Consider the following 22,979-nt stretch of genomic DNA (forward strand, 5'->3'; position numbering starts at 1 on the left):
TTATTCTGTAGAAATAGAAATGCAGCCTGTGACATATCAACACTAAATGTTAAGGTGTAACTTTGCCCTTGAACAATGTCTGTGGCATTTTATGTGCAAAAATCTGACATAAATCTCTTCAAGCTTACCAACTATTACACTTCCTTTTCTCTTTTTTTTATGTCATTTTTTGCACAATAGTGTAAAACTGAGTTCCCCATTCTGCATACATTTTGCACACATGCGTCAAATAAAAATATCTGAAACAGCAAGCATGACGCTCAAAGGAAGGATGACAAGCTGTCCAACTCAGAGCCAAAAAACTCTACATGCACATTCATTTCTAATCTAACTTAAAAATTACAAATGAGGTTATGGTTTCCTTCCATCTCCTTATCCCTTCCCAGTGCAGTTTTCATTCTGGTCACAGACAACACTGCTTGCTGACTTTGTGCGCACAAACGGCTGTGAATGCAGTGTCAAATGAACACTGAAATTGTCTTCGATGATCTTACTGGTATGTTTAACAGAGTTTTCATGTTTGAATGAGATTTGTGGATATTCTTAAAGGTTATGCAGTTTTATTAAAAATCAAAACCTTCTTAAAAGCACTGTGTCTCTGCTGTGTCTTCCTGGTGTTCAAAGGGTTGATGGGTGAGTGTTGTGAAAATTGGACAATTTATTCTGCATGAATCCAAACATATTCCTGATGTCTGCTGCCGGAAGGATGTTTGATTTTAGCTGAGTAAGTGCAGACTGAATAGATTCACTGTAATTAAAAAACCTGTTTTGAGAATTTCATATTAATGTAACAGTGTGGAAATGAAACACCTGATATGAAACATACTTTACTTCTCAAGATCACACACCTGTAATAACATCTGGCTACTAAATTAGAAAATGAGCAGTGATATAAATTATTAAATACATATTTTTCCATTTGGAGAAAGCAAAAATAAACTGCACAACATACTGTATATGATATGATGATATTTCCCTGGAAACCTGATGAATTAAAGTTTAATATTTACTTTTCATTTAGTTCTATTTTAATCTTCACCAGCTCCTGAGGAAAATATCTGGCTCTTTATCTGCTACATGATGCACAATTTTCACCAGCAAGTAATGGATTGGTGTGACGTTTTGTTGCTGTGTTTTGCGTGCAATCCACTGTGAGATATTTAAAAAGTAGAAGTTTGCAGCAAATTCAAAGAGGGACAGCGGCTGTAAACGTCCGCAAATTGGGAAGACAACGAGATTCGGGAGCTCCTTGTCCTCTGAGCAGAGATCAGCTGCTATGAAACAAAGAAAGTAAATGATTGTGACTGATATTTTATGCCATTGTTATTGTTAAGAGAGTGTAAAAACATCACGTCCATTACGTCTTTTGGTCCCACAATGCCAGAACCGATTCAAAATCACACTTCAGGGGGATGTTGCCGCCATCATTTGGTTCTTCGTTTTTTTTGGTTCACAATTTTTTTACATTTTCATTAAAAGTCACCAAAAATTTGAAAGGAAAAAGTACACCCAAAAATGTAATTATTATTATCATTACACACAATAAATGGCCATGATTTTTTTTCAAAAAATGTAATAATTGTGGCATTACTTTTTCAGGCCTGGAAAACATGATTGTGAAATTCCATGTCTTTTCCAGGTTTCCCAGATTTTGCGGAAACCATGAAAATAACAAGCAGACGGCAGGTTCTCTGCAGATACAGACCCCACCACACGCTGCTATCGGGTCACTGTGTGAGTCTATATGTTTATTAAGAAAATCCTTCATAGTATGCCTTCAAGTAGACAATGCTATTTTTAATGCATTCAATTCCTGTTTCCCTGATAATGGTTTTTGTCTGGCTGCTGTGGGGTTCATTTAATGATTTGTTTTTTGGAACTAAGGAAAGACAGCAAAGCCGAAATCCTCATGAAGTAATGAGTAGATTCACCAAACTGTGGTGTTGACTCTGCTCGGGGAAAGGCACATTTAGCCGACCCCACGGCAACAAGACAAAGTTAGTTGGCAACACTGAACGTGTTCCCCATCTGGGTTACCTTTGAGATGTACATGCACATCGAAACAATGTGTGTAACATCCACGGTCCAACCAAAACCAGCAAACACTAATGACGTTAATCCTCCTGCTTTGAACGATGCAGAGGCGGCCTACTCCACTGATGTTGGAGATGTCTCCTGAACAGGAACTCCGACAGTTTCAACAGACGGCAGTGAGTCAGAGGAGGTCCTATCTTCTGCTGAGGCCTGCAAGTCCTGCAGTGAGGAGGTTTACATCAGAGATTTATTACACAGAAATGCTTATATGGTCAAATACAAATGTACTGTAGCAGAAAAAAAGACATCCATAAACCAAGGTATAAGAAATTCAGAGATATATTTTAGCTAATAAAATATCAGCCAAAAGTTGTCAACTCAGTATATTAAGTAATTACACTGATTAAGGAATTAAGCTTATCAATGACTTCACTCCCTAAAATGTCTATACTGACTGAAGTTTATGTTATGTTATGTTATGTTGCTGCTCCAACCCTAAAAATATTCATGGACTAAATTCACTCATTTGCAGTGGAGTGCTGACAGATCTAAGTGTTATTTGTCCCCAAATGTTACATTTATAACCAACATCAAAGTCATGAATAGAAAAAGGGGAAAAAAGCAAAATATTTCTGGTTACAGCGAAGAACAATTAGGCAGTTAAAATTAATTTTATTCAAAGAATTAAATGAGACTTTGGATGTCATATATGCCAATCAAAATCCACTGCACCTTAATTTGTTATAAAAGCTGGAGTGCAGAACTTTTGTCTCCCCCCTCTGCCAGTAAGAGTAATTACATAAACGCTGCGCTGTACTGTTGACGTTCACCGCATCTCGCCTGCCCCCTGAAGCGCTCTCTTTATGTTTTGTTTTTTTTTTTTAAATTATATACATTCCTCTGAGGGCCAAGTTTCTTTTTTTTTTCCAAAGCATCCACTTCAAAAACTTTTCTTGGACGCTTCTCAGGATTTAGTATCTCCACTTCCTCCCACTACAAAAACTAAGCAAAAAGATGCCATGCTTTTAGAGCCTTGGAGTTGCAGTTGCAATAGAGAAGTGGAGCCGTGTTATCAAGTTCACGCCCCTACACCTGTAGGACACGTCCATCTTTTTATAAGGTCATCAATCTCCCCGCCCCCCTTTTTTCCTTTATTTTAATCTTTATCTCAGACTGTTAACAAACTCAATGTCAGAGAAAAACACAATGATATAACTCTGGTAAACTGCGAAATACAGAGCTTACCCTGGCAAGGCAAGGGTTTGAATGTAACACTCTGGTTTAGATGTAAAAGTCCCACACTCCAGCTTTAAAACTGAAACAAACTTCAGAGGTATGGTATGGCAGCAAATACTGGCTGAAAACTTTCACAAACACAAGACGAGCTCAAAAGCTATCATAAATGCACAAAAGTAAAAGCACGAAACATAAAAATATCTAGTTAAAAATTCTTATTTACCAATTTATGTGAATATTCACCATCCCATTAGTGCATGTGAAAAGCTGAAGCATTAAAACAAACAGGGTACTTTAAAGGTTAAATCACAGTTATGAAGCATTGCTTTATGTCTGAAGTTGGATATTAAGATGAATTAGAATTAGTTTGGGTGTATTTTAAAAAGAACTCACCTGCCGTCTTCCTGCTGGCTGAGCTCTGCGTGTGGCACCGTCTCTGCTTGGTTCATCATGAGAAAGCTCTTTATTCACTTTCAGAGGTTTTGTTTTTGTTGGAGAGGAATCTGATTCAGTGGGTTTAGTTTTTGTTTGGGTCCTGTTAGCAGCAGCACTACCAGCAGTTGCTCCTTCAAGCTCCTCTTGTGTCTCCTGCTGGTTTTCTGAATCCGACTCAGCAGAGAGATTCGTCTCCTCCCCAGGCGGCGCAGCGTCCGTCTCGTACTCATTTTGGGGAGGCTCTGCAGTGCGTAGCGTCTCCACAGCCACCTTTGCTGGCTCTTCTCTGGGTCTGTAGGGCCGCCTCCGATGAACCTGGTTCCTGTGTAATTTGGCGTTATCAGCTTGGTGCTTCAGTGCGCGTCGTGGTGCATCCCCTTCTGCTAAGTGGTCGATGTCCTCGATCTCCTGGAGGCGAGGCCGCCGATGCTCCCGCTGTGGAGGAGGTGGATCTCTCCGAGGGCGGCGGAAAGGTGCAGTGATGCCATGCCGGAAGGCTGCTTGCACACTTCCATACATGCATACCTGTAAGAGAGTTAAATAAATACACCAGCATAGACACTTTGATTTTATTCACATGCATGAGTGTCGGTGTAATTTATCAAGAGTCCCTACCACAATGGCGAGCACGATAGTGAAGAGGACTGGGATCTGCAGGGTAATTGGCAGATCTTTGAGGAGGGCTCGAAGAAACTTGCTGATCCCCTCTCCAATGTGCTCCAGCGGCTCTGTGATGAAGGTTGTGATGGTAACTGCGAACGCCTAAGCAGAGAGGGATGTGTTACTTTGTGTGTGTCACTTCCACAACAAACAGAGATATTCAGAACTAACGCTGGGATCACACTGGATGCAGAGGCACCCTGATATGTTTGTTGTCACACAGCGGCCCATCACCAGTCACCTGGCTGTTCACACCAGGAGTGTATTTCTCCATGCCGGTCAGCAGCAATTCTCCTTTTCGACTCCTTTCTTATCATACAGAGAGCTCTGTCCCTGTCCCTCTGGTCTTGCTTGTTTGCGTTGACTGCTAGAAGCTTTCATTACTTGACTTTTTATCCAGTTTTAGGCCAAATTTTTAAAATACACCTTTTAGATCTTGATTGTTTTTATCATTTGGATTACTGTAATTTTCTTATGTTAATCTGTTCTGTACACACGACATCTATTGCACGTCTGTCCATCCCAGGAGAGGGATCCCTCCTCAGTCGCTCTTCCTGAGGTTTCTACCGTATGTTTCTGTTAAAGGGTTTTTTGGGTGGAGTTTTTCCTTATCAATTGTCTCTGAGGCAAATTGTAATTTGTGATATTGGGCTTTAGAAATAAAATTGAATTACAACTGAACTACATGAGGAATTTTAGTCACTGGACATCTAGAGCTTAAGTTTAAAAAAAAACAAGCTGAGCAAACATTGATGTCAATTCAGACATGTGAGAGCAAAGCTTCCACGACGTGCAGACGTTCCAATGCGCCTGTTTTTCACACTGCAACAGCTGCATCCTGATTCAATTAACATTAAACTTTAGAGAGCAGCAGTAGTGCACCACATGTCATGTGACAAAAAATAAGTCATCAAAGCTGATACATATCTGTATTTTCTTCTGTAAATATTAATATGTGGTAAATATGGAGAAATTAATTATTTTAGTGCAAGGCTTCCCAGAGCATAACGTCTATCCCACGGGCAACATTTTAATGCACTTAAAAAACAACATCTGCAAGAGGGTCAGCTACACATTTGGGATTTCTGTTGAGTAGGCTGAAATGTAGAGGTGGTTTTCTTGCACATAGAAATGCAGGTACATCCTCCCTCCACGCTCTTGGCAGTTGCAAGAGTGTAGCACTCAGCACACTGTGTTTTCCTGATGGAAAGAGATGTGGCATGTGTCCCTGCGCTCAGATTGCACAGGTAGGTTTTGCTTAACTTATTGGTAGCAACAGATCCTATATGGGGATATAATAGCAGACGGGGAAAAATATCAACACACCATTTTTCAGTTTTTGTTTTCTTTCCAGAGTTGTTAAAAGAAGTCGAAGGGTTTTCATATTTCACTTCACCAGTTTTGACTATTTTGAGCATCCAAATAAAAATCCATTTAAACTGCATGGTGTAATGCAACTACATATGAAAAAACATATTTTACAAGGCACAGTACATGCCATCATAATGACATACCTTGGTTGGAGGTACCAGTAACCAGGGGTCAAGGTTTTCATAGTATTTCTTACAAGGGTCATCTTGAAGAGTCAATGTGCTTCTAAACCACTCTGCAAGAAAACAACCAAAAATAGAGGTAGATTAGAAAACAACTAAATATAGTTAAATAAAGTCTGGTGGAAACTGGCACCTTTCTTCAAAGTCATAGTGTCACTGTTAGTAGCAGAGAGTTTAACAAGAAGCATGGACATTATCAGATCATAATATTCTTCACTTCATCTCTGTGCAGTGAAAACCATGTGCCTCCACATTTGATTTTGGATGTGCTGACAGAAACATTAAAGAGGCTATTTTCAAATTATGTAAACTGTGTTTGACAATCTTTTGTGTGCTTCTTGTTTTGTATAATTTTTCATTTCGCTGTATTTTCATTCTTGTATCACTTCTCTTTACATGTTCGAAGTAAAAGCAAAACAAACCAAACCAAACATGTATCAAATTATAACAAGGCAACAATATGTTATATCCACACTTTTAATGGGCTCACCTTTCAGATTATCACTCCAGTCAAATTTCTTCAATCCAGTGCATTTTGCATATTCAGCATCGTTCATTTTTGCTAGCTTGCGTTGATGCTCAGCAAAGGCAATCTGAGGAAAAAATGTAATGGTGTTATGAACTCTGTCTGGGAAAAAAGCACTAAATGCCAGCTAAACAAGAGTAAAGGAGCTGGAAGAGTTCTTCTTTACCTTGTAAAGATAGATCCAGTTCCAGGGAATACTGACAAGGAAGCTGACACCAAACAGGCGACTGAACTGTATGAACCAGGACACCTGTGACCACAGCTGAGTGCATATGATGGCCACGATGACCATAACACCCAGCCCCAACTGGAACACAAAAAAACAAAATGCAACTTTACTGGTTATATGAGATGGAAAATCACTTGTAACACAAAAAACACCAAAAGCATTTAAAAATGTGGAACAATTTAGACAGTAGGATTGTAAGACTTTGTGTCCACCAAAGTGTTTTCCCCCTATTTTTCCTTTTTTTTCCTTTTTTAACACCAGCAGTCCTCTAAAAATGCCCAGCTGGGAACGCTTGAAAGTGCTTTGGTGGCGCAGGGTTTTTTTTTTTTTTTCTGAGATATTGTGGTTGCGTCAAGTTGCTGAGATAAGGACTATGTGCAAAGGTTAAAGTGTCATATTTCTTCTCCAATATTGTTGTTCTTCAGAACTCGTACCTGTAGGATGTGATGGTTGGTCTTTGTGTATTTGTCCTGCTCCTATTACACTGTGATTGGACGTCTGGGCCAAATGTGACATTGATGAGCAACGTTTACCCAGAGCTTAACATTTTTCAACACTCTGCGCTCAGAAAAAAAACACTAAACCTGCAGTGCTCAGCGCAGAGTAGATGCTTAACATCTCACCACACTGCTGCTGTATGTAGAGTTAATAAAAATACACTGGCGTCAGAGTAAAAACACTTCACAGGACGTTAGTATTATTATTGTTTGAAAGCTCACTTTAATAAGTGAAAAACTCACATGAAAATGTCACATTGAATACAATCGTATATCACAGACATTTTTGTTGATTTTACTGCATGTAATGATCTCTTTTTATTTTGCTGATCTTCTATAATAGTGAAAATTTCTCTGCAGTCTTTTTCCTCCTCATGCATACAAGTGAAGATGTTACAGGCAATTTACAGGCACACGTAGCCAAGAAATTACCTTTTTCCAGGAAAAATCTATCTCATGTTTCTCCAATCCCGACAAAGATTTCTGGAACCCAGGTTTCTCTTTTATATAATCTTAAAAAAATCACTTTACTGGAGATTAACCCGGATACTTAAGAGCACAAACATACACTGAGAGTGAAGCAGCGAAATGCTCTTATTTAAGAAATCTGCTTTGATCTGTTACTACATTTGAGGTTTTTGGTATTTTGAAATTCAGGTGGATTTTTAAAAAGCTATGCAGTATGCACAAGATGCTACAGATGTTCATCGTCTCTACACACCAACAGGGTACTCAAGTTTGCAACACACACTCTCGTGTCTCACATGAAACACAAGCAAAAATGACTATTTTAGAGAGCTCTGACTACAAGAGTGTGCCTTTAGGAAACTCAGTATTGTAAAGACCCATAAACAAAGATTTCGGATGAATGAATGTACTTACTTTTAATAGAGTGTCAAGCTCCACGCCAAAGGTGTCTTCAAAACGCCATTTCCAGGCCTCGTAGTCATGTGGTCTGAGATCCACCAGTATTTTGTCCAGAGCTCCTGTTCTAAAGCTGTCTGCACCAACCAGAAGATTCTGGATCTCTGTCATGGTTTGTTTGGACAGCAGGATTTTGGCATCATATAAGACTTCAGTGGAGTCACTTGGCTAAGATGAAAAGAGGAAAAGTGTACAAATGGTAATGTCAATGTAAGCCATGTGATTATTGTAAGAAAAGCTCTGTAAAATGCATTTAAGATTTGTAAAGATGTAACCCGAGCCACACAACACAGCATGATACATGTAAAAATAGCACGTACCAAACCAACTTTTTCTATTTCATTCCGCAGTCTGGTGAGGAATCGCTTGAACACTGGATTGCATGTAGGCTGCTGTGAGAGGAGTGTGATTTTCTTCCTTAGTTCTTCATTCTGAATGAAAACAAAGAACAATATTTGTGAAGTTCAACAGATTTTAAGAGGGTAGGTTTTCTCATCAGTGTCTCTAAAAAGGACAACCAGCAGAGAAGATGCTTGTTTTCAAAATTTCACATTATTGCTTTGGAAAAAGGGTATCTGATGTCTCACACAGCCTCATGCTCTAATATTTTGAGGCAAGCTCCACACAAAAAGAGGGATTATTGAGGTTTTTTTCTGCTTTTATTATTATTATTATTTCATCATCATTATCAGAGATTCTACAGATTAAGAAAGGTCAGATTTAAGATGTTTGAAGACATTTTAATGCCACTCAGAATTAAATTTAAGACCACAATTAAACTAGGCCAGTTTTTTTGTAAAGTAGGCTATTGTGTGTCTTATTAGCTATCTTGGCTATGTTCAGTGATGAATCTTAACCTTTTGATACCTAAGCAAATTGGCTTGATATCTTTAAAAAATCATGGGAAGAAGGCAATGTACAACAAAAGAAGCCATGATCCCAAAATTATCTAAAAAAAAATAATTAAAAAAAAAAGTACAAGAAAATTTTTCTGAAAATCAGAAAAAGAAAAAAAATTTTAAAGAAAAAGAAAATGAAATGTTTTTTTTATTTTAGTTTTTTTTTTTTTTTTTTAAAAAAAAGGTAAACAAGACTTGGAAAAACTGCTTAAAAATACAATTCTGTAACAAAATTTTAAACATGTAATAATGACAATTATGAATATAATTTATCACTGTTTTTTTTAAATTTACCCTAGATATTCTTCCCTCCCTTTCCTTAAAAAATATTTTTATATTTACTAATATCTTGAAATTTCTGCAACATTTCTTGCCAAGTTGCCCGTTGCCTTTATCCCCATGTTTCTGAGAGAAATCACACCAATTTGCTCAGGGTTCAAAGGTTTATTTAATGGCTTTGCCAGTTTTTGCTGTTATTATCTGTTTCTATGTTGTAGTTTAGCTAGCTCATACATACCCTGAAGTCCTGTAACAACACACCTGTCTCTGTAGCTCCATTACTTGGGTGTTACACGGCGTCACCTCCACCTGATTGGAGTCCCGATTGTACTCTCTTCTCTTGGTTGGCACATTGTCATAGTTTGCTGGCTGCAAGGCACACACACACACACACACACACGCACACACACACACACACACATTACCAGTCACAACAGAAATATTTACAGGACTTTCAGGGCATTCAGCCAATGCATGTTGATAAAGAGTTTACATGTAACCTCGCCCAACCTCTGCAGGCTTCCTCATAGTTTTGGTGCTTGAATCGTAGTTGATCATGTCGTAAGGGTCTATCCAGTCGTCGTCGTCCTCCTGCGCTGTGGCAGCCAGACACAGGCTGCATACCAGGACGATGAGGAGCATCCTGGAAAAAACAATGGGTACTTTCCCCCTGCAACTTACCGACCTGCAAGTTAGCTATCTATGGCGATATCACCCAAACAACATTCAGGAAAACTGAAAGCAAATACTGGAGAGTAACTGTGATTCAAGCTAAGCTGAGCTAATAACGTTAGCTAAACAAGCTCACTTTAGCAGCTATGATGATTTCAGACCCACCGACTTCAGCTTGGTTTTGCAGATACGTTGATACGCGAGGACTGCAATAATACGGTAAATATTTAATGATATTACGGCGAATTCTATTCAAACTGTACAGTACAGCTCGACGCTACAATCACAAGTCTACACTGCACATCTAAACAGAGTCGCTTTGACTTACACACTGGCATATGTCGCACAGGCTCACGGGAAAAGTAGTTTTTTAGTAAAAGGGCCACACGCGTTTTTTTTTTTTTTTTGTTTTTTAACAAATTCTCAAGTACAAACTTGGCTTTGCATCTTGGATTGGATCGGTGGGATCAAGTGCATTTAAAACATTTAAATGAAAAAAAGACAAGATTAAATGATTTCACGTGCACAAATGGAAATCTGACATTTTTGGAACTAATTGCACTATAATTTGAGCATCTGTCAATAAAAACAAATAATTGAAAAAGTATGTCACCTTTAAAGTGTTATAAAAAGTATAAAAATAATTATGTAGTTATCTATTATGCAAAACAGTTCCATTGCATTTTATGTTTGATGCATTTAATGGTTTTCAAATAAGCACACAAAACCTAGGTGTTTACTGTCATATGTTTGGGTTTGTGTAAATAAAACAAAAAAGTTTTTTTTTTTTTTAAAAAAAAGTCTCCAAGTTTTAACCAGAAAGTCTATGATCTATGACATATCCTTTGAAAAAAGTTTTAAGTTGAAAAACATTGTACATCATCATGTACATCATGGCAGTAAGTATCACAATGTATAACTTGGAAAAATAAATGATCTGCAGCTTCATTAACATCACAGATGTTTCTGTTTCTGGTTTAATTTTAAATTGTTGGCATAAACATTTTACTGGACGTACGTACACACAAGTCCCTTTCTCTCTACAACCAATGTTATAGTTATAATATTTCAATGATTAAAGTCTAAAATTCAGTTTAGTAAAATCAAACATTTATCTACTTTTGTTTCACCCTCAAAGAATGCAATTTTGTGCTTTATTCTGCATGAGTAATTATCTTGTAAACAACAAAAAAACAAGTGTTCAGCAAAGATGGTCTAAATTATCCTTTTAAAGGTCCAATATTATCCACTTTTTTTAGGATCATGCTTGTATTTGGGATTCTACTAGAACATGGTAACATGCCTTAATGTTTAAAAACTACATGGTTTATTTATGCCTCCGCACCAGCGATAGCAGAGGCCGGGGACATTATGTTCTCTGGTTGTCCTTCTGTCCGTCCGTCCGTCCATCCGTCCGTCCCATTCTTGTGAACACGATATCTCATTACATCCACTATAATCAATGATTTTCTGACAAGAAATTCTGTTTCTGAAAAACTCCTTTTTTTAAATCACAAAAAAACACTGAATGATTCAACAAAACTTTTATTGTAAAATTGTGTATATAATATTTACAATAATATTAGCAACATTTCTGGAGAACACATTATATTGTTATAATGTTTAACTTGATTTTCTGCCATTTACAGTTAAACTGTTCAGTGAATCCACTCCGTTCAAGACAAATCTACGTCTTCAGAAAGACGAACACAGAACAGCAGCTTTCAAATACCCACATAACATATCTCAAGTGTCCAGGAGTTTAAACAACTTCAGCAAAAGTTGCTAAAAAGAGGGCATCCATGTGAGTGACCAAAGTTCATTCTGGCCTCCGTACACGATACAGGAGCTCAATCTGGGGCCGGCATCTTAGCTCACAAAGCTCCATAAATGCTCACCTGCAACTTGAGACCAGGTGATGTTAAATAGAAATGCAGGAGGGTGAGAGGACAAATTTATTTTCCTTTACGCCCTTTACCACCTTTCATCCCTCCTCTGCCACCTTTTGCCTGTCCTCTTCCTTTGCCGCCTTTTCCTTTGGCCCCTTTAGCTTTTTGCTCTTTCCTCTGCATCCCCCGCATGTCTTTCTTCATGCGACCGTCCACCACTTTGAAGGCTCCCTTGACGCCAGCGGGCCGCCTCACCTTCTTACCAGCTCCTTTTTTGGTCACAACATATGTTACTTCTCTCTTCTCCTTCCCGATGCCTGCTTTCTTGTAGATACTGAGATAGTGGAAAAAAAGAAAAAACAAATTATTTCAATTATGTTATTGATTACATTTCGTATTTAGTTTCATGGAGTCATCACTTTCTTTTGAAGTGCGGCTCAGACCCTACAGGTGTGACGTCATACCTCTTCAGCTGAGCCATCTTCTCCCTCTCAGAGATGTCCACTGTGTTGACGACAGCCTCTGCTTTCTTCTTAGCCTGCTCCATCTTCTTCAGCATCTGGAGACACCACAGAGAAACTAACACATTAAGATCTACGGAAATCATTTTCTGATTTATAAGTTTCTTACACTAAAGAGTTTTTTTTTTTTTTAGATCTACCAGCAGTTTTATGTCCACTCATCTTTTGGCATTTTGGTGCATCAACAGTTGCACCATTGTCATTTTCTCTGATCTTACCCTCCTCTTCTTCCTGGCCTTGGCCTCAGCAACTCGTTTGATGGGTCGGGCATCGATCTCCCTCCATTTTTGTTTGTACTCCTCCACCATCTCCTTGGTGACCGGCACCGGCTTCTTCCGGTGTTTTTGTTCGTCGTCCAGGAACCACGTCGGAACATCCCATGGCTGCTCTGAGCTAGCAAACCTGTGGAAGTATACAATCAGTTTACTGTACAGGAATCTTTCAAACAGGTTTTGTACTGACAGGGGCAAGTTAAATCCAAGGACTTTTAAGTACTTTTTCAAGCACCCAGGAACCATCTGTTGCAAATGTTCTGCGTATTTCTATTTATTCTATTTTCACACCCAAGTATTAACACAAGTATTAACACAAGTATTAACAGCCACAGGATTTTTTTGTATGGGATACCTGTGGAAGGAGCCGTCCATCAGATCCCTGGCTCTCTTCTTAGACGTCGCGATCTGACAGCCCAGAGCCAGACCCTCTGCATCCAGGATCCTGGCTTTCTTACCTGAAAAGAACAGAAACCACAAAGTTACACAAAAACATGACACACTTTTGCTGGCTGCGTTTCAGCAGGTTGGAGATCAACAGCTAAAACCACGATGATGAAACATTTGTCAAACTCACTGATGCTTTCCACAGGCACAACCTGGAAGTCATCGTCATTGACCTCTCCTGACATCCCACCAGCTCCTTTAGTGGCCTGCTTCATCCTGGTAATCTCCCTGGAACAAGCAGAGAAATACTGATTAATTCATTTGTGTAAATCATTTGTATGTTTACTTTTCAATAGTCTGAATCAGACTGGATCCATTATATGATATTTTAAGCAGAAAACAGCATATATAGCTGCAGTAATTTAGGTTTTACTTTTCATCATCGCTGCTGTCGTCCGAGTCACTGTCACTCTCCTCTTCAGCTTCCTTTGAAGGTCCCGCCTTTTCCTTATCTGGCAGAGGAACCACCTCCTCCTCTTCCTTCTCCTCCTCCTGTTCCTCCTCCTCCTCAGCTTTCCTTTTTTTGCCTTTTTTTATGTAAGATCCCAAACTGTCATTATTGTCAGTCCCAGATTTGGGAGAGCTAGTATCCTTACACAACTGAGATTTAACTTTTTTTTGTCTTTTTTTTTTTTTTTTTTTTACTAAATCATGGAAATCCATTTTAGAAAAGAGATTTTTTGTGAATATGAGGAGACTTTTACCTTTTTGTATGTTCTGAAGCCACTCGGTCTGTTGCAGCTCACTCTCTGCGTCTCCTTCCAGGTCGATCTCAGAGAAGATACCCTAAAAAGCGACAGGGTCAGAGGTCAGATATCGACTCAGGCTACATCCACACTATTATGTTTTCATTTCACAAACGCATAACTTAACACAAAGCAAATCAAACTGATTCCAGACTTCAAAATCCTTCACAACAAGTGCTGGCTAAAAGCAAACCAGAGCTGTACACACTCTTAGCTAACTGTGCTGAAAATTTCCAGGGAGAATCAGTTTAAGTGCATTAGTGTATTGTAGTAGTGTATTTTAGCATATGTATGGTAGTATGTGTATTGCGATGTGTATTGTGGTTTATGTTGTGATGTATGTAATGTAGTTTATGTACTATAGCATGTGTATTGTTATGTATGCACTTTGTTGTGTTTTCCATGTTTACAGTGTATTATGAAGTTTAAAAAGTACTATTTAAATAACATTGTAGGTCTGTGTGTAAAAGCCCAACTAGGGACAAGAGCTGAAAATCAGCAATAGCTTTAAACTCTTGATGCAATACATCAGTCTCATACTCTGTATAAGAACCATGTTAAACTGCATCGTCCTTATCAAATAAATAAATTCAGTCAGCACCCCTGCTATGCCTGCAGTCTGGCAGTCACAAAAAACAGACGAGCGTCCGCATAGGGTCCATACGGACCCTCGAGGACATGGATGGATGACGACATGTATAATACGGATAATATCATTTCGCCTTTTGTACTCATATGTCTTTTATATTCTTCTCTTTTCATGTCATTTTTTACCATTGCTGTTCTTTCTCTGTAATATTTTCTGAGATTGTTTTTATTTCAAAAAGCTGTTTCAAAGCAAAACCTTATAAGTGTGGATGAGCCTCATTTGCAGATGTAAGCCATGAAAAGATCAGTTATGACGTGAACAAAGTGGCTGCTAACAAATCAACTCCAGTTTGTGTAACATTGTACATTACGGCAGGTACAAGTGGACAAACCTTGCTGAACCACAGGTCCGTCTGTCGTTCCTTCTTCTCATCTTTTCCCTCCAGTTCCACCAGCAAGCCACTTTCCTGCCCTTCATCCTCCTCCTCTTCTTCAGTGAACGTTACTCTAGAAAACAGACACACATTAGCAAAACCTGAATATGAAAATACGTATTTATTGAGATAAAGACCCTAGTCGTTTTTTTCTGAAGGTTTAAAATCACTTCCAAAACATGGAAGGAATTTCAAATAGTGGACTGACTTGTTTCAGGCAATATTACTCCACTCACTTCTTCTTTGGTGCTTTCTTCTCCAGCGCTTTCTGTCTCTGCTCCACCTCTTCCATGTCTTCATCGTCTAAATCAGATGCAAGGGACATTTCATCCTCTTCCTCTTCGTCTTCCTCAGACAGGTGGAGGTCGTCATCTTCCTCCACCAGGGTGTCTGCTACCTGCATGTCCCCTTTGGATATATCAGCCAGCGCCTGTTGGACAGGTGAAGACCAAAGAGACATCAAATTAGCCTTAAGGACACTAAGTTGCAGGGACTGAAACTTTATAAGTCTGTCTTTGCATCACTGTAATTTTCTGGTGTTAGAGATGAGCCGACAATATCTGCACCAAAACTGCATACTGATGTCAACAACTTACTAAACAGAATAAAGTCCACATGTAACAGGGTTCCCACACATTTTCATGGACACAATTTTAAAACTTGTCGATGACTTTTCAAGGACCCCCAAATTATTTTTTTTCTTGCCTCACTTGCTCAGCGGTTTTACAACACATGAGGTTCAACCATAATTTCAGCATCCCCAAATGCTGTGTTCAAGGACTGTCATAAATCCAACAATAATTTCTTTTTTTACAGTTTCTGGCTATGATAAGCAGTGTGCTTTTGACGCTTTTTTGAAGAAAACTTGAATTCTAAAGGGAGGTAAGGGAGGATGGATGAAAGTAAAGAAAGAAAGACAGAAAGAAAAAGATTTTTTTTTTAAAGAAAAGATGCCTTAAAAAAAGAAAATCTTCTACATTTTCCCTACAAATTGCCAAAAATGTTCCCCAAAATTTTGAAAGCAATTTAGTGGTGGTAAAATATATACAAAACACAGCAGTTTAAAGTTATATCCCCCTCAGCTAAAGCCACAAGTGCTAAAAAATTATATTACATGCGTAGTGGGTGAGGGGAGAGATGGAAAACGTAAAGAAAATGAAGAAACACTTTGTGATGACCAAGTAAGTAAAAACAACCAAAATGCTGTCACATACTGACGCATATTAAAGTTACGTTACCTCCACAGCAACTACAAAAAACAAATTTGCCATTTTGTTACATTAATATAATGATGTAATTTTATTTATTACACACAAATTTCCATGATTTAACCAAAATGTTAGAGGGAAATTTGCATTTGTGTGTGTCTGTTTTTGTCTTCACCTTTTGCTTCTTGATGGTGCTGAGGGAGAACATGGATGAGTCATTGGAATCTGCAATGGAGACGCCAGGCAGGTCCATCTTCAACTCCACCCTCTCCCTCTGCTTCCTCCGCTCCTTCAGCAGCTTCCTCTTCTTCCTAAGAAAAGCATGACAGTTTTACAAACTCTGTTCGCTTAATAAATACCAAAATGAGGAAAAAAAGGAGCAGCTGCTGTAGAGAGAGTGAAAGCAAACTTTTAAACCCAGCACAATTATTGCCTGACGCGCTGCTTCTCCATCTGTGCCCAGAGTATGCTACGCGCTCCCAGAGTGTGATGTAATGAATAACCCAACGGTAAATATATTCAAACAGTGCTCCTTATGAAGGCTCCAGCAAAAAAAAATAAAGGAAAATCAATATGTGGCACCAAAGTGGGAAAGCCTGATGTCTGTTGGGTCTGTTGTATATATACAAGTATATACACTTGTAGGGTTCCCACACATTTTTACCAATTAATTTTAAAAACTTCTCCACAAGTTTTCAATAATATTTTACCTCATTCCATGACTTATTTATGTAGTTTAGTAATGTATGGCTGTATTTCTTTATGAGACTTCCCATTTTAAACACACACTTCCCAGGCATTTGCAGATGAGCAAACTGCTTGCACTTGCTAACTTCACTCCCTTGTATAACATTCCCACCGCAAATTAGCTGCACTTGCCAACAGACCAGACTGGCACATACGAATACCTGCCCCTTTAGTCTATGTATGTCACGAGATAATACTGACATCACAATGGTCATGTAGCACAGCACTAGATTTTAAAGTAGTTATACACAACTTCTGGGACATGTTTTAGCATATCTATGAACATTCTTTTGAAAAATAGGCCAAACAATGCAAATTCATTTTTCAGGCCTGGAGAACAGTTTTTCAAAACTTTTCCAGGAACTTGATGGAGAGGAGGATTTGCAGAAAATTGCAAAAAGAAAATGAAATAAAAATCTTGAATAACTTTATCTTGTACCGTTTGAGCTCAGCCACCTCCTCAGCTTTCAGTTCTGCCAGTTTCTTCACCATTTCTTCCTCCTCATCCTCCTCTTCTTCTTCCCCCTCTGCCTGTTTCTTCTTCTCTGGTTCTTCGTCTGAATCGCCCTTTTCTTCATCAGAACTTAAGCTGGAAACAAAGCAAAGAAAAATCTGCTAGACATCTACCGGCAAAGACACGAGAATATTTCAGCGGCTTTTTATAGATGTGCCGTGAAGACTTTACTTGATTTCTGGGTCAAGCTGTTTGGCCTCCCCCTTCAGTTTTTTGGCCAGGAATCTCCTCAGCTTGGACCGCCAGTTCAGCAGCAGCCTGCAGACGTGAGGGTGGAGCAAAAAAAGAGTCATGTTTTATCTCTATTGTTTGTAGAAAAAAAAAAAATCAGCAATAAAAACGGACTTACCGGAGCTCTTTGCGGCCCAACACTTTGATGTCACGACAGCACTCCTTTATCTCATCACTGGTGGCCGGGTGAGACTGCAGGTCTGTGCTGTCAAAGGTGATCTGAGTGAAGACGACAGAATGAGAGTGGAAATACAGAAAGGACTTTTGTTTTCTGGGCGGTTTTGTGTTCCTCAATCTACATGTGAGATTCCACTGCTTGGATTCTCATCATGACGAGTTTGAGAAAAGAAATTTAATAAATCGTTTAACAAAAAATTGATGTTACCAATTATTGCAAAATTTTAAAATGCAACGTCAGAAAAAAAAAAGATTAATAAAGTCCCACTTCCCATGTCTGAACATTTTTAAGATTTTGAAAGATTAATTTCAGTTAATGCCAATTAAGGTCTTATTTTAGATTAATAAATTCAATGCCTTTTAAGGCTTTTAAAGGCCTTTGCCTTTATTATATAAGACAGCTCAAGTGGGAAAGGGGGAGAAAGAGGGGATGACATCCAGCCCTAAGGGCTACAGGCTGGAGTCGAACCCGCAGCCACTGCTCCACAGGGTGAGCAACCGGGCAACCCATGAATCTTTACATTTTCACGACATTTTCCCCAACAGCTGCAATTTTTATCTCACAGGATTTCTATGATGTGGCAGAAACTGTGTTAACCTCCAGCATTTTACCTCACTGGCTTTGTCCAAGAAGTCTATGGGATTTTCAGCTTTCAGAAAGGCTGTGGCCGTGAAACTGTGGTAGAGTGTCAGATCACCATCTGCGTATCCCTCCGCCTGGAACAGAAGTGCAGCTGCTTGGTCAGTAAAGAATATTTGGAGTCAAATATGAGCTGTTTACTCCAAAGTCAACATTATAATATTTGTCAGTGAGAGCTATCACATCATATCAACCTCTACATGGAAACGTTGAGTTTAGCGTACTCCTCCTGACTAAACAGTTTGCTCATCTTGTATTCAGTCATATGATGCAGTGTACATGCCTTTGGCTTCTTGACAGGGATCAGCTCCCTCACAGTTTTGGCCTGCACCTCCACCTCTTTGAACGCATGTTTGGGGTCAAAGAACTTACTGTCGATTTTGTCTGGGGCGACAAAACCTGGAAAGGAAAAGACAGGATATAAGATTCAGGTGTAATCTGCAGAAGTGGCTGAGAAACAAGATCCTGAACATTTTTTCTGCTCATCACAGACTAATGTGTAGCTGCCACTGACCCTGACAGATGACAAAGATCTCGGCGGACTCATTCCTAGATGCCTGCGGCTTGGTGGCCTGCACCTTCTTGAAGAACTGCTGGAAGATCCAGAGCAGTGGCTGGTAGTCTTTGGAGCGGAAGACCTTGGTGACGAAAGTGCCACCTTTGGTCAGAAACTCACAGGCCAACTTCAGGGCCATGAGGGTTAGATGAGCTGGAGGTGAAGTGGAAAACAAATAAAACATTACTTTCAAATCTGATCCGTTACGACAGGTGCTTTTTATAACAGAGTTTGTACAGGCAGGGGCAAGTCGAATTCAAGGACTTTTACTTACTTTTTCAAGCACACATTTTTATTTTAAAGGATTTAGTTGTTCTCTCCACAACCATCTGTTGCAAGAAAATTGTGAATATACATAACTGGAGCAAACACGCTACCAGGGCCTAGAAACAAATTATTATGTATTAATTGCTGCTTATTTACTGCTGAATTACAGCTAAAACTCTCGGCTGACATTGCTCTGGAGTGAATGTTTTGCAGGCTAGCGAAATATCCTGGTCTGACTATTTACTGGTGTTTACTGATCAACTTCTTCGCGTCCAACTTGAAATCATTTGTCTAAAAAATTCCATAAAATAATGTAGTATTCTGTTTGCCTCTAAACTATATTCAAGCACTTTTTCAAGGACAAGGTTAAAAATACAGCTAATTTTCAAGGTATTCCAGGACTTAAAACTTCTGAGTGTCAAATTCAAGTACTTCAAGCTTCTCAAGCACCTTGTACAAAACCAGTAATGAACTACTTAAGGATGTGGGAAGGGCAAAAACACACTGGAGAAAATAATGATAAGAACATCTCATTTTCCATATTGTTGAATTCATGTTTTTTTTAGACATGGCATCAGTTAATGAACACATTTTTGCTGCTATACTATGGAAGAAAACTGTGTTATTCCAAAGTGTGATAGCCTGTAATGGCTGATAGCTGCATTTGTAAATCCTGAATTATTCAAGATTTATTGCCATATGGACGTAGTCGACTGGAATTTGTGAGCTGCATAACCAGACAAGAGACACTCACTCCAAATACATTACAAGGAAACAAAACAAGAAATAAATAAAGTGAGTGAAATCCAAATCATTAAAAGAATAAAATGATAAAAACAGTAGCATCACTGAACTGAGTAAAATCATAAATTAAACAAATTTAAAAAATAAATACAGTACTGTAGGGGATTATTTTAACATCAGCGACCCACACAGTGCATAAGTGCATAATAAAAGCAGTCCCATCTAATGGCCTAAAGTGCTAGATCCTGACTGTAAAAGAGACAGCCAGCTTCAGGGCATGCACTGTTTTGAAATCTAGTTGTTTTGGGGTCCTTTAAAATCCTGAGGCCTTTCTTTTGTAGCCGGGCCTTATAGATTTCTGCTAGGAATAAATAGGACTTGACATCCAGTGATTTTTGATGCAGTACGCATCAGCTTGTTCTGCTGCCTCTCCTCCTCTGCAGGAGACTGAATGCTCCTCCTCAAACCAGACATTTACTGCAAATTTCCAGACGTGCATCTGGGAATATCTTGAAACTTTTGCTTTAGTGGCACCTACCTTGTGAGAAGGCATCATATTGCCAGTTGGCTCCCACATTCGGGGCTCCGTCATTTAGCACAACATCAACCTTCCAAGTCTGCAGTTCCTTTCGTAAAGCCTATGTATGAAACAGAGAGTATCTTCCTTAACAAATCCATGTTGAAAACTGTCATATAGATTGTAATTTGAGACAAATCTGAGGCTTGGTAAACAGTACAGGTGTCTAATGACAAGTGTCTAATGCCATCTAGCATTAAAGTTTTTCTTCAGGGCTTTTAAAATGTTATTCTGTGACTAACAGTTTATGCAGGACACTGACGTCTGTTTCCTTTAGTGACGTGCTGAACTCAGCAGCTGCTGCTCACCTGTCTGCATTTGTCAGTGGTGATGTCTTCTTGCAGCGCCACCACGTTGGGGATGGGCTTGATGGGCACCAGGTCAACACCTGAGGAGGAAACACTTTGTAAAACTTTTCTCACAGTTTCTCAGTAATGAAAACTGGATTGCAATTCAGATCTTTTGAAAACAACCTATGACATTTCTTATTACATCTGACTTTTAAAAGCATTTGGAGAATCAAAACAATTCATCATCATGATGACATCACACTCACCAATAATGAGACTGGATACAGGCATAAACTTGGACGCCACCTGCAACCTGCACGGAGATTTTGAATCATGAGTGTATAAACAAATTAACATGAACTAACACAAACAAAATTTGGTTTACATGCCTTAAGCAAATGTTTCATCGAGACTGAAACTTTAAACATTATATTAATCATTAAGTTCCCAGCAACTTTTTTATAAAGTCAATGAAAATTTTAATTAGAAATAAATAAAAATAGCTCCTTGAGTTTTACAAAGGAAAAGCTGCTCCCATGCTGACACTTTTTTTGCACTTTAATTGATTAATTTTATCAGCAATCATGAAATAAAATGACAATATAGATAATCAGCAAAATGCCAAATATCGTCACCAATAATCTGCCAGGCCAATAATCTGTTTACCCCTCCTTTAGATTGTAAAATATAAAAATAAACAAAGTTAAAGTGTAATGTATGCTCCATTGTGAAGGTGGTGTATGTTACAAAGTAACAAAGTTAACTCTAAAAAAATTGACTGCTTGCTTTTTTATTACAAGCCTTTCCTTGCACTTTTACTGTTAATATTTAGGTATATTTGATACCATTATATTACTTTTAACACTTAAGTACAGTAAATACCAGATACTTTAAAACTTTGACTCAGGTAATACTCTCATTGGTGACTTTAACTTCTGCATTAGTCATTTTCTGGTAAGAAATGTGTACTTTTATCCACCACTGTTTAAACCTCTTAACATGTGAATGGCCAATGATAATGAACATTTAATCGGGTGCTGACAGGCAGCTCACCATCCACCGGGAGCAGCACACAGGTCGACCAGAGCTCTGGCTTTCTGCAGAAACTGAAATTTACGGTTGAGCTGGATGAGTTTGAAAGATGAACGAGAGCGATAACCTGAAAAAGACAAAACAAAAATGTTGTCAGACAGCTGACACTCTACAGCACACCTATGTCTGGGTTACCAAGTTAGCTAGCAATGTTGCTAATTTATATCTCAGTGCGACGACAGTCTCGAGCTCGTTTTGTTTAATAGCGGCGGGACTCTACCTGTTTCTTTCGCCAAATGATAGAATTTATCCTTCCTGGCTTTTCCGGTTTTTACTTTTTTCCCCATGTTTGTCGCTGTGGTTTTTACACTTTACTCTCACACACAAGTTTCACACTACAGCACACACACGTCCATGAAAACAACACGTGCGGTTGTCTCGCGCACACGTTCGACGTCACAGCAGCACTCTTGTTTTTCTTCTTCTTCGTCTTCGGATATTTTCCTTCTTGCTTACGGGACGTTGGCGCCACCTGCTTTATGTACCGCAGAATGCAATCTACCAAAACATCTTAAACCAGTCGCAGCAGACAAGTTTCTAAGATTTTAGGACATTTCTAGGATTTAAGCACGTTTCGCGGATCTAATGGCATTTCCACAATTTTAGGATGTTTCTAGGATTTGAGGCCATCTCTAGAAGTTTTGGACCTTTCTTTGATTTGAGGATATATCTCGAGTTTTAGGGCATTTCTAGGATTTTAAGAATTTTTTTGGATTTGAGGACGCTTCTTTGATTTCAGGAAATTTCTGGATGTTAGGACATTTTTCAGATTTTAGGACATTTCTAGGATTTTAGGACATTTGGGGCTAAGCTAGGACCTCGTCGGGGGGTGCAGGGGATCCTCCACTGGCATGTTTGTATAAACAAGCTCTGCTTGGTGTTTTTTTTGCATTCTGGTATATTATCTACTAAAAGTACAAACCAAATCAAAATGTAGATCAGTTTATTTTTATTGTGAATTAGAAAATGGTTGGGGGGGCATGATTAATGCATGATGATGCAGTGAAGAGCTGCTTCATCCACATCAAATATCAGCTGGTTTGTGATGATATCCACATAGAAATATTGCATCTGAAAAAGTTCAGAAGGAACGTC

At 38.8% G+C, this 22,979-nt stretch overlaps 2 protein-coding genes across 4 annotated transcripts; both read right to left on the minus strand.

The window, feature by feature from the left end:
• Positions 1 to 1,585: 1,585 nt before the first annotated feature.
• On the minus strand, positions 1,586 to 10,248 carry clcc1 (chloride channel CLIC-like 1). 2 transcript variants are annotated; one of them, XM_042516320.1, is made up of 11 exons: positions 9,783 to 10,248; positions 9,534 to 9,641; positions 8,415 to 8,525; positions 8,053 to 8,262; positions 6,611 to 6,751; positions 6,409 to 6,511; positions 5,880 to 5,971; positions 4,321 to 4,467; positions 3,664 to 4,230; positions 3,494 to 3,537; positions 1,586 to 2,253 (listed from the first exon to the last, which is right to left on the minus strand). In XM_042516320.1, exons 1-11 carry the CDS (start codon positions 9,912 to 9,914, stop codon positions 2,115 to 2,117), a joined length of 1,794 nt encoding a protein of 597 aa, XP_042372254.1. In that variant the 5' UTR covers positions 9,915 to 10,248; the 3' UTR covers positions 1,586 to 2,114. The 2 variants fall into 2 exon arrangements, with proteins under 2 accessions (XP_042372254.1, XP_042372262.1); XM_042516328.1 differs by lacking the exon at positions 3,494 to 3,537.
• A 1,228-nt stretch (positions 10,249 to 11,476) lies between these two features.
• Positions 11,477 to 22,268, minus strand: ftsj3 (FtsJ RNA 2'-O-methyltransferase 3). Of its 2 annotated transcripts, none has more exons than XM_042484165.1 (21): positions 22,105 to 22,268; positions 21,846 to 21,951; positions 21,059 to 21,105; positions 20,811 to 20,890; positions 20,464 to 20,563; positions 18,873 to 19,067; positions 18,642 to 18,757; positions 18,331 to 18,435; positions 17,660 to 17,760; positions 17,482 to 17,568; positions 17,236 to 17,385; positions 16,225 to 16,360; positions 15,078 to 15,271; positions 14,800 to 14,914; positions 13,778 to 13,859; positions 13,447 to 13,600; positions 13,204 to 13,301; positions 12,982 to 13,084; positions 12,573 to 12,756; positions 12,298 to 12,392; positions 11,477 to 12,167 (listed from the first exon to the last, which is right to left on the minus strand). In XM_042484165.1, exons 1-21 carry the CDS (start codon positions 22,169 to 22,171, stop codon positions 11,900 to 11,902), a joined length of 2,583 nt encoding a protein of 860 aa, XP_042340099.1. In that variant the 5' UTR covers positions 22,172 to 22,268; the 3' UTR covers positions 11,477 to 11,899. The 2 variants fall into 2 exon arrangements, with proteins under 2 accessions (XP_042340099.1, XP_042340098.1); XM_042484164.1 differs by having other exon boundaries at positions 13,447 to 13,606.
• Positions 22,269 to 22,979: the final 711 nt, after the last annotated feature.

Source organism: Plectropomus leopardus, chromosome 3 (assembly GCF_008729295.1).
Source record: "Plectropomus leopardus isolate mb chromosome 3, YSFRI_Pleo_2.0, whole genome shotgun sequence".
NCBI classification, from domain to species: domain Eukaryota; kingdom Metazoa; phylum Chordata; class Actinopteri; order Perciformes; family Serranidae; genus Plectropomus; species Plectropomus leopardus.

What these genes read in the sequence shown, in the direction of transcription:
- ftsj3 (XM_042484164.1), bottom strand. Translation starts at nt 22,171, where the DNA reads ATGGGGAAAAAAGTAAAAACCGGAAAAGCCAGGAAGGATAAATTCTAT. An exon ending in GAGGTGGCTGAGCTCAAACG is followed by an intron (nt 16,361 to 17,235) that starts GTACAAGATAAA and finishes TGCTTTTCTTAG; the next exon opens with GAAGAAGAGGAAGCTGCTGA. An exon ending in CGGACCTGTGGTTCAGCAAG is followed by an intron (nt 13,860 to 14,799) that starts GTTTGTCCACTT and finishes GTCGCTTTTTAG; the next exon opens with GGTATCTTCTCTGAGATCGA.
- clcc1 (XM_042516320.1), bottom strand. Translation starts at nt 9,914, where the DNA reads ATGCTCCTCATCGTCCTGGTATGCAGCCTGTGTCTGGCTGCCACAGCG. An exon ending in CTATCGTGCTCGCCATTGTG is followed by an intron (nt 4,231 to 4,320) that starts GTAGGGACTCTT and finishes ACTCTCTTACAG; the next exon opens with GTATGCATGTATGGAAGTGT. An exon ending in GTGAATATTCACATAAATTG is followed by an intron (nt 2,254 to 3,493) that starts GTAAATAAGAAT and finishes TCCTCACTGCAG; the next exon opens with GACTTGCAGGCCTCAGCAGA.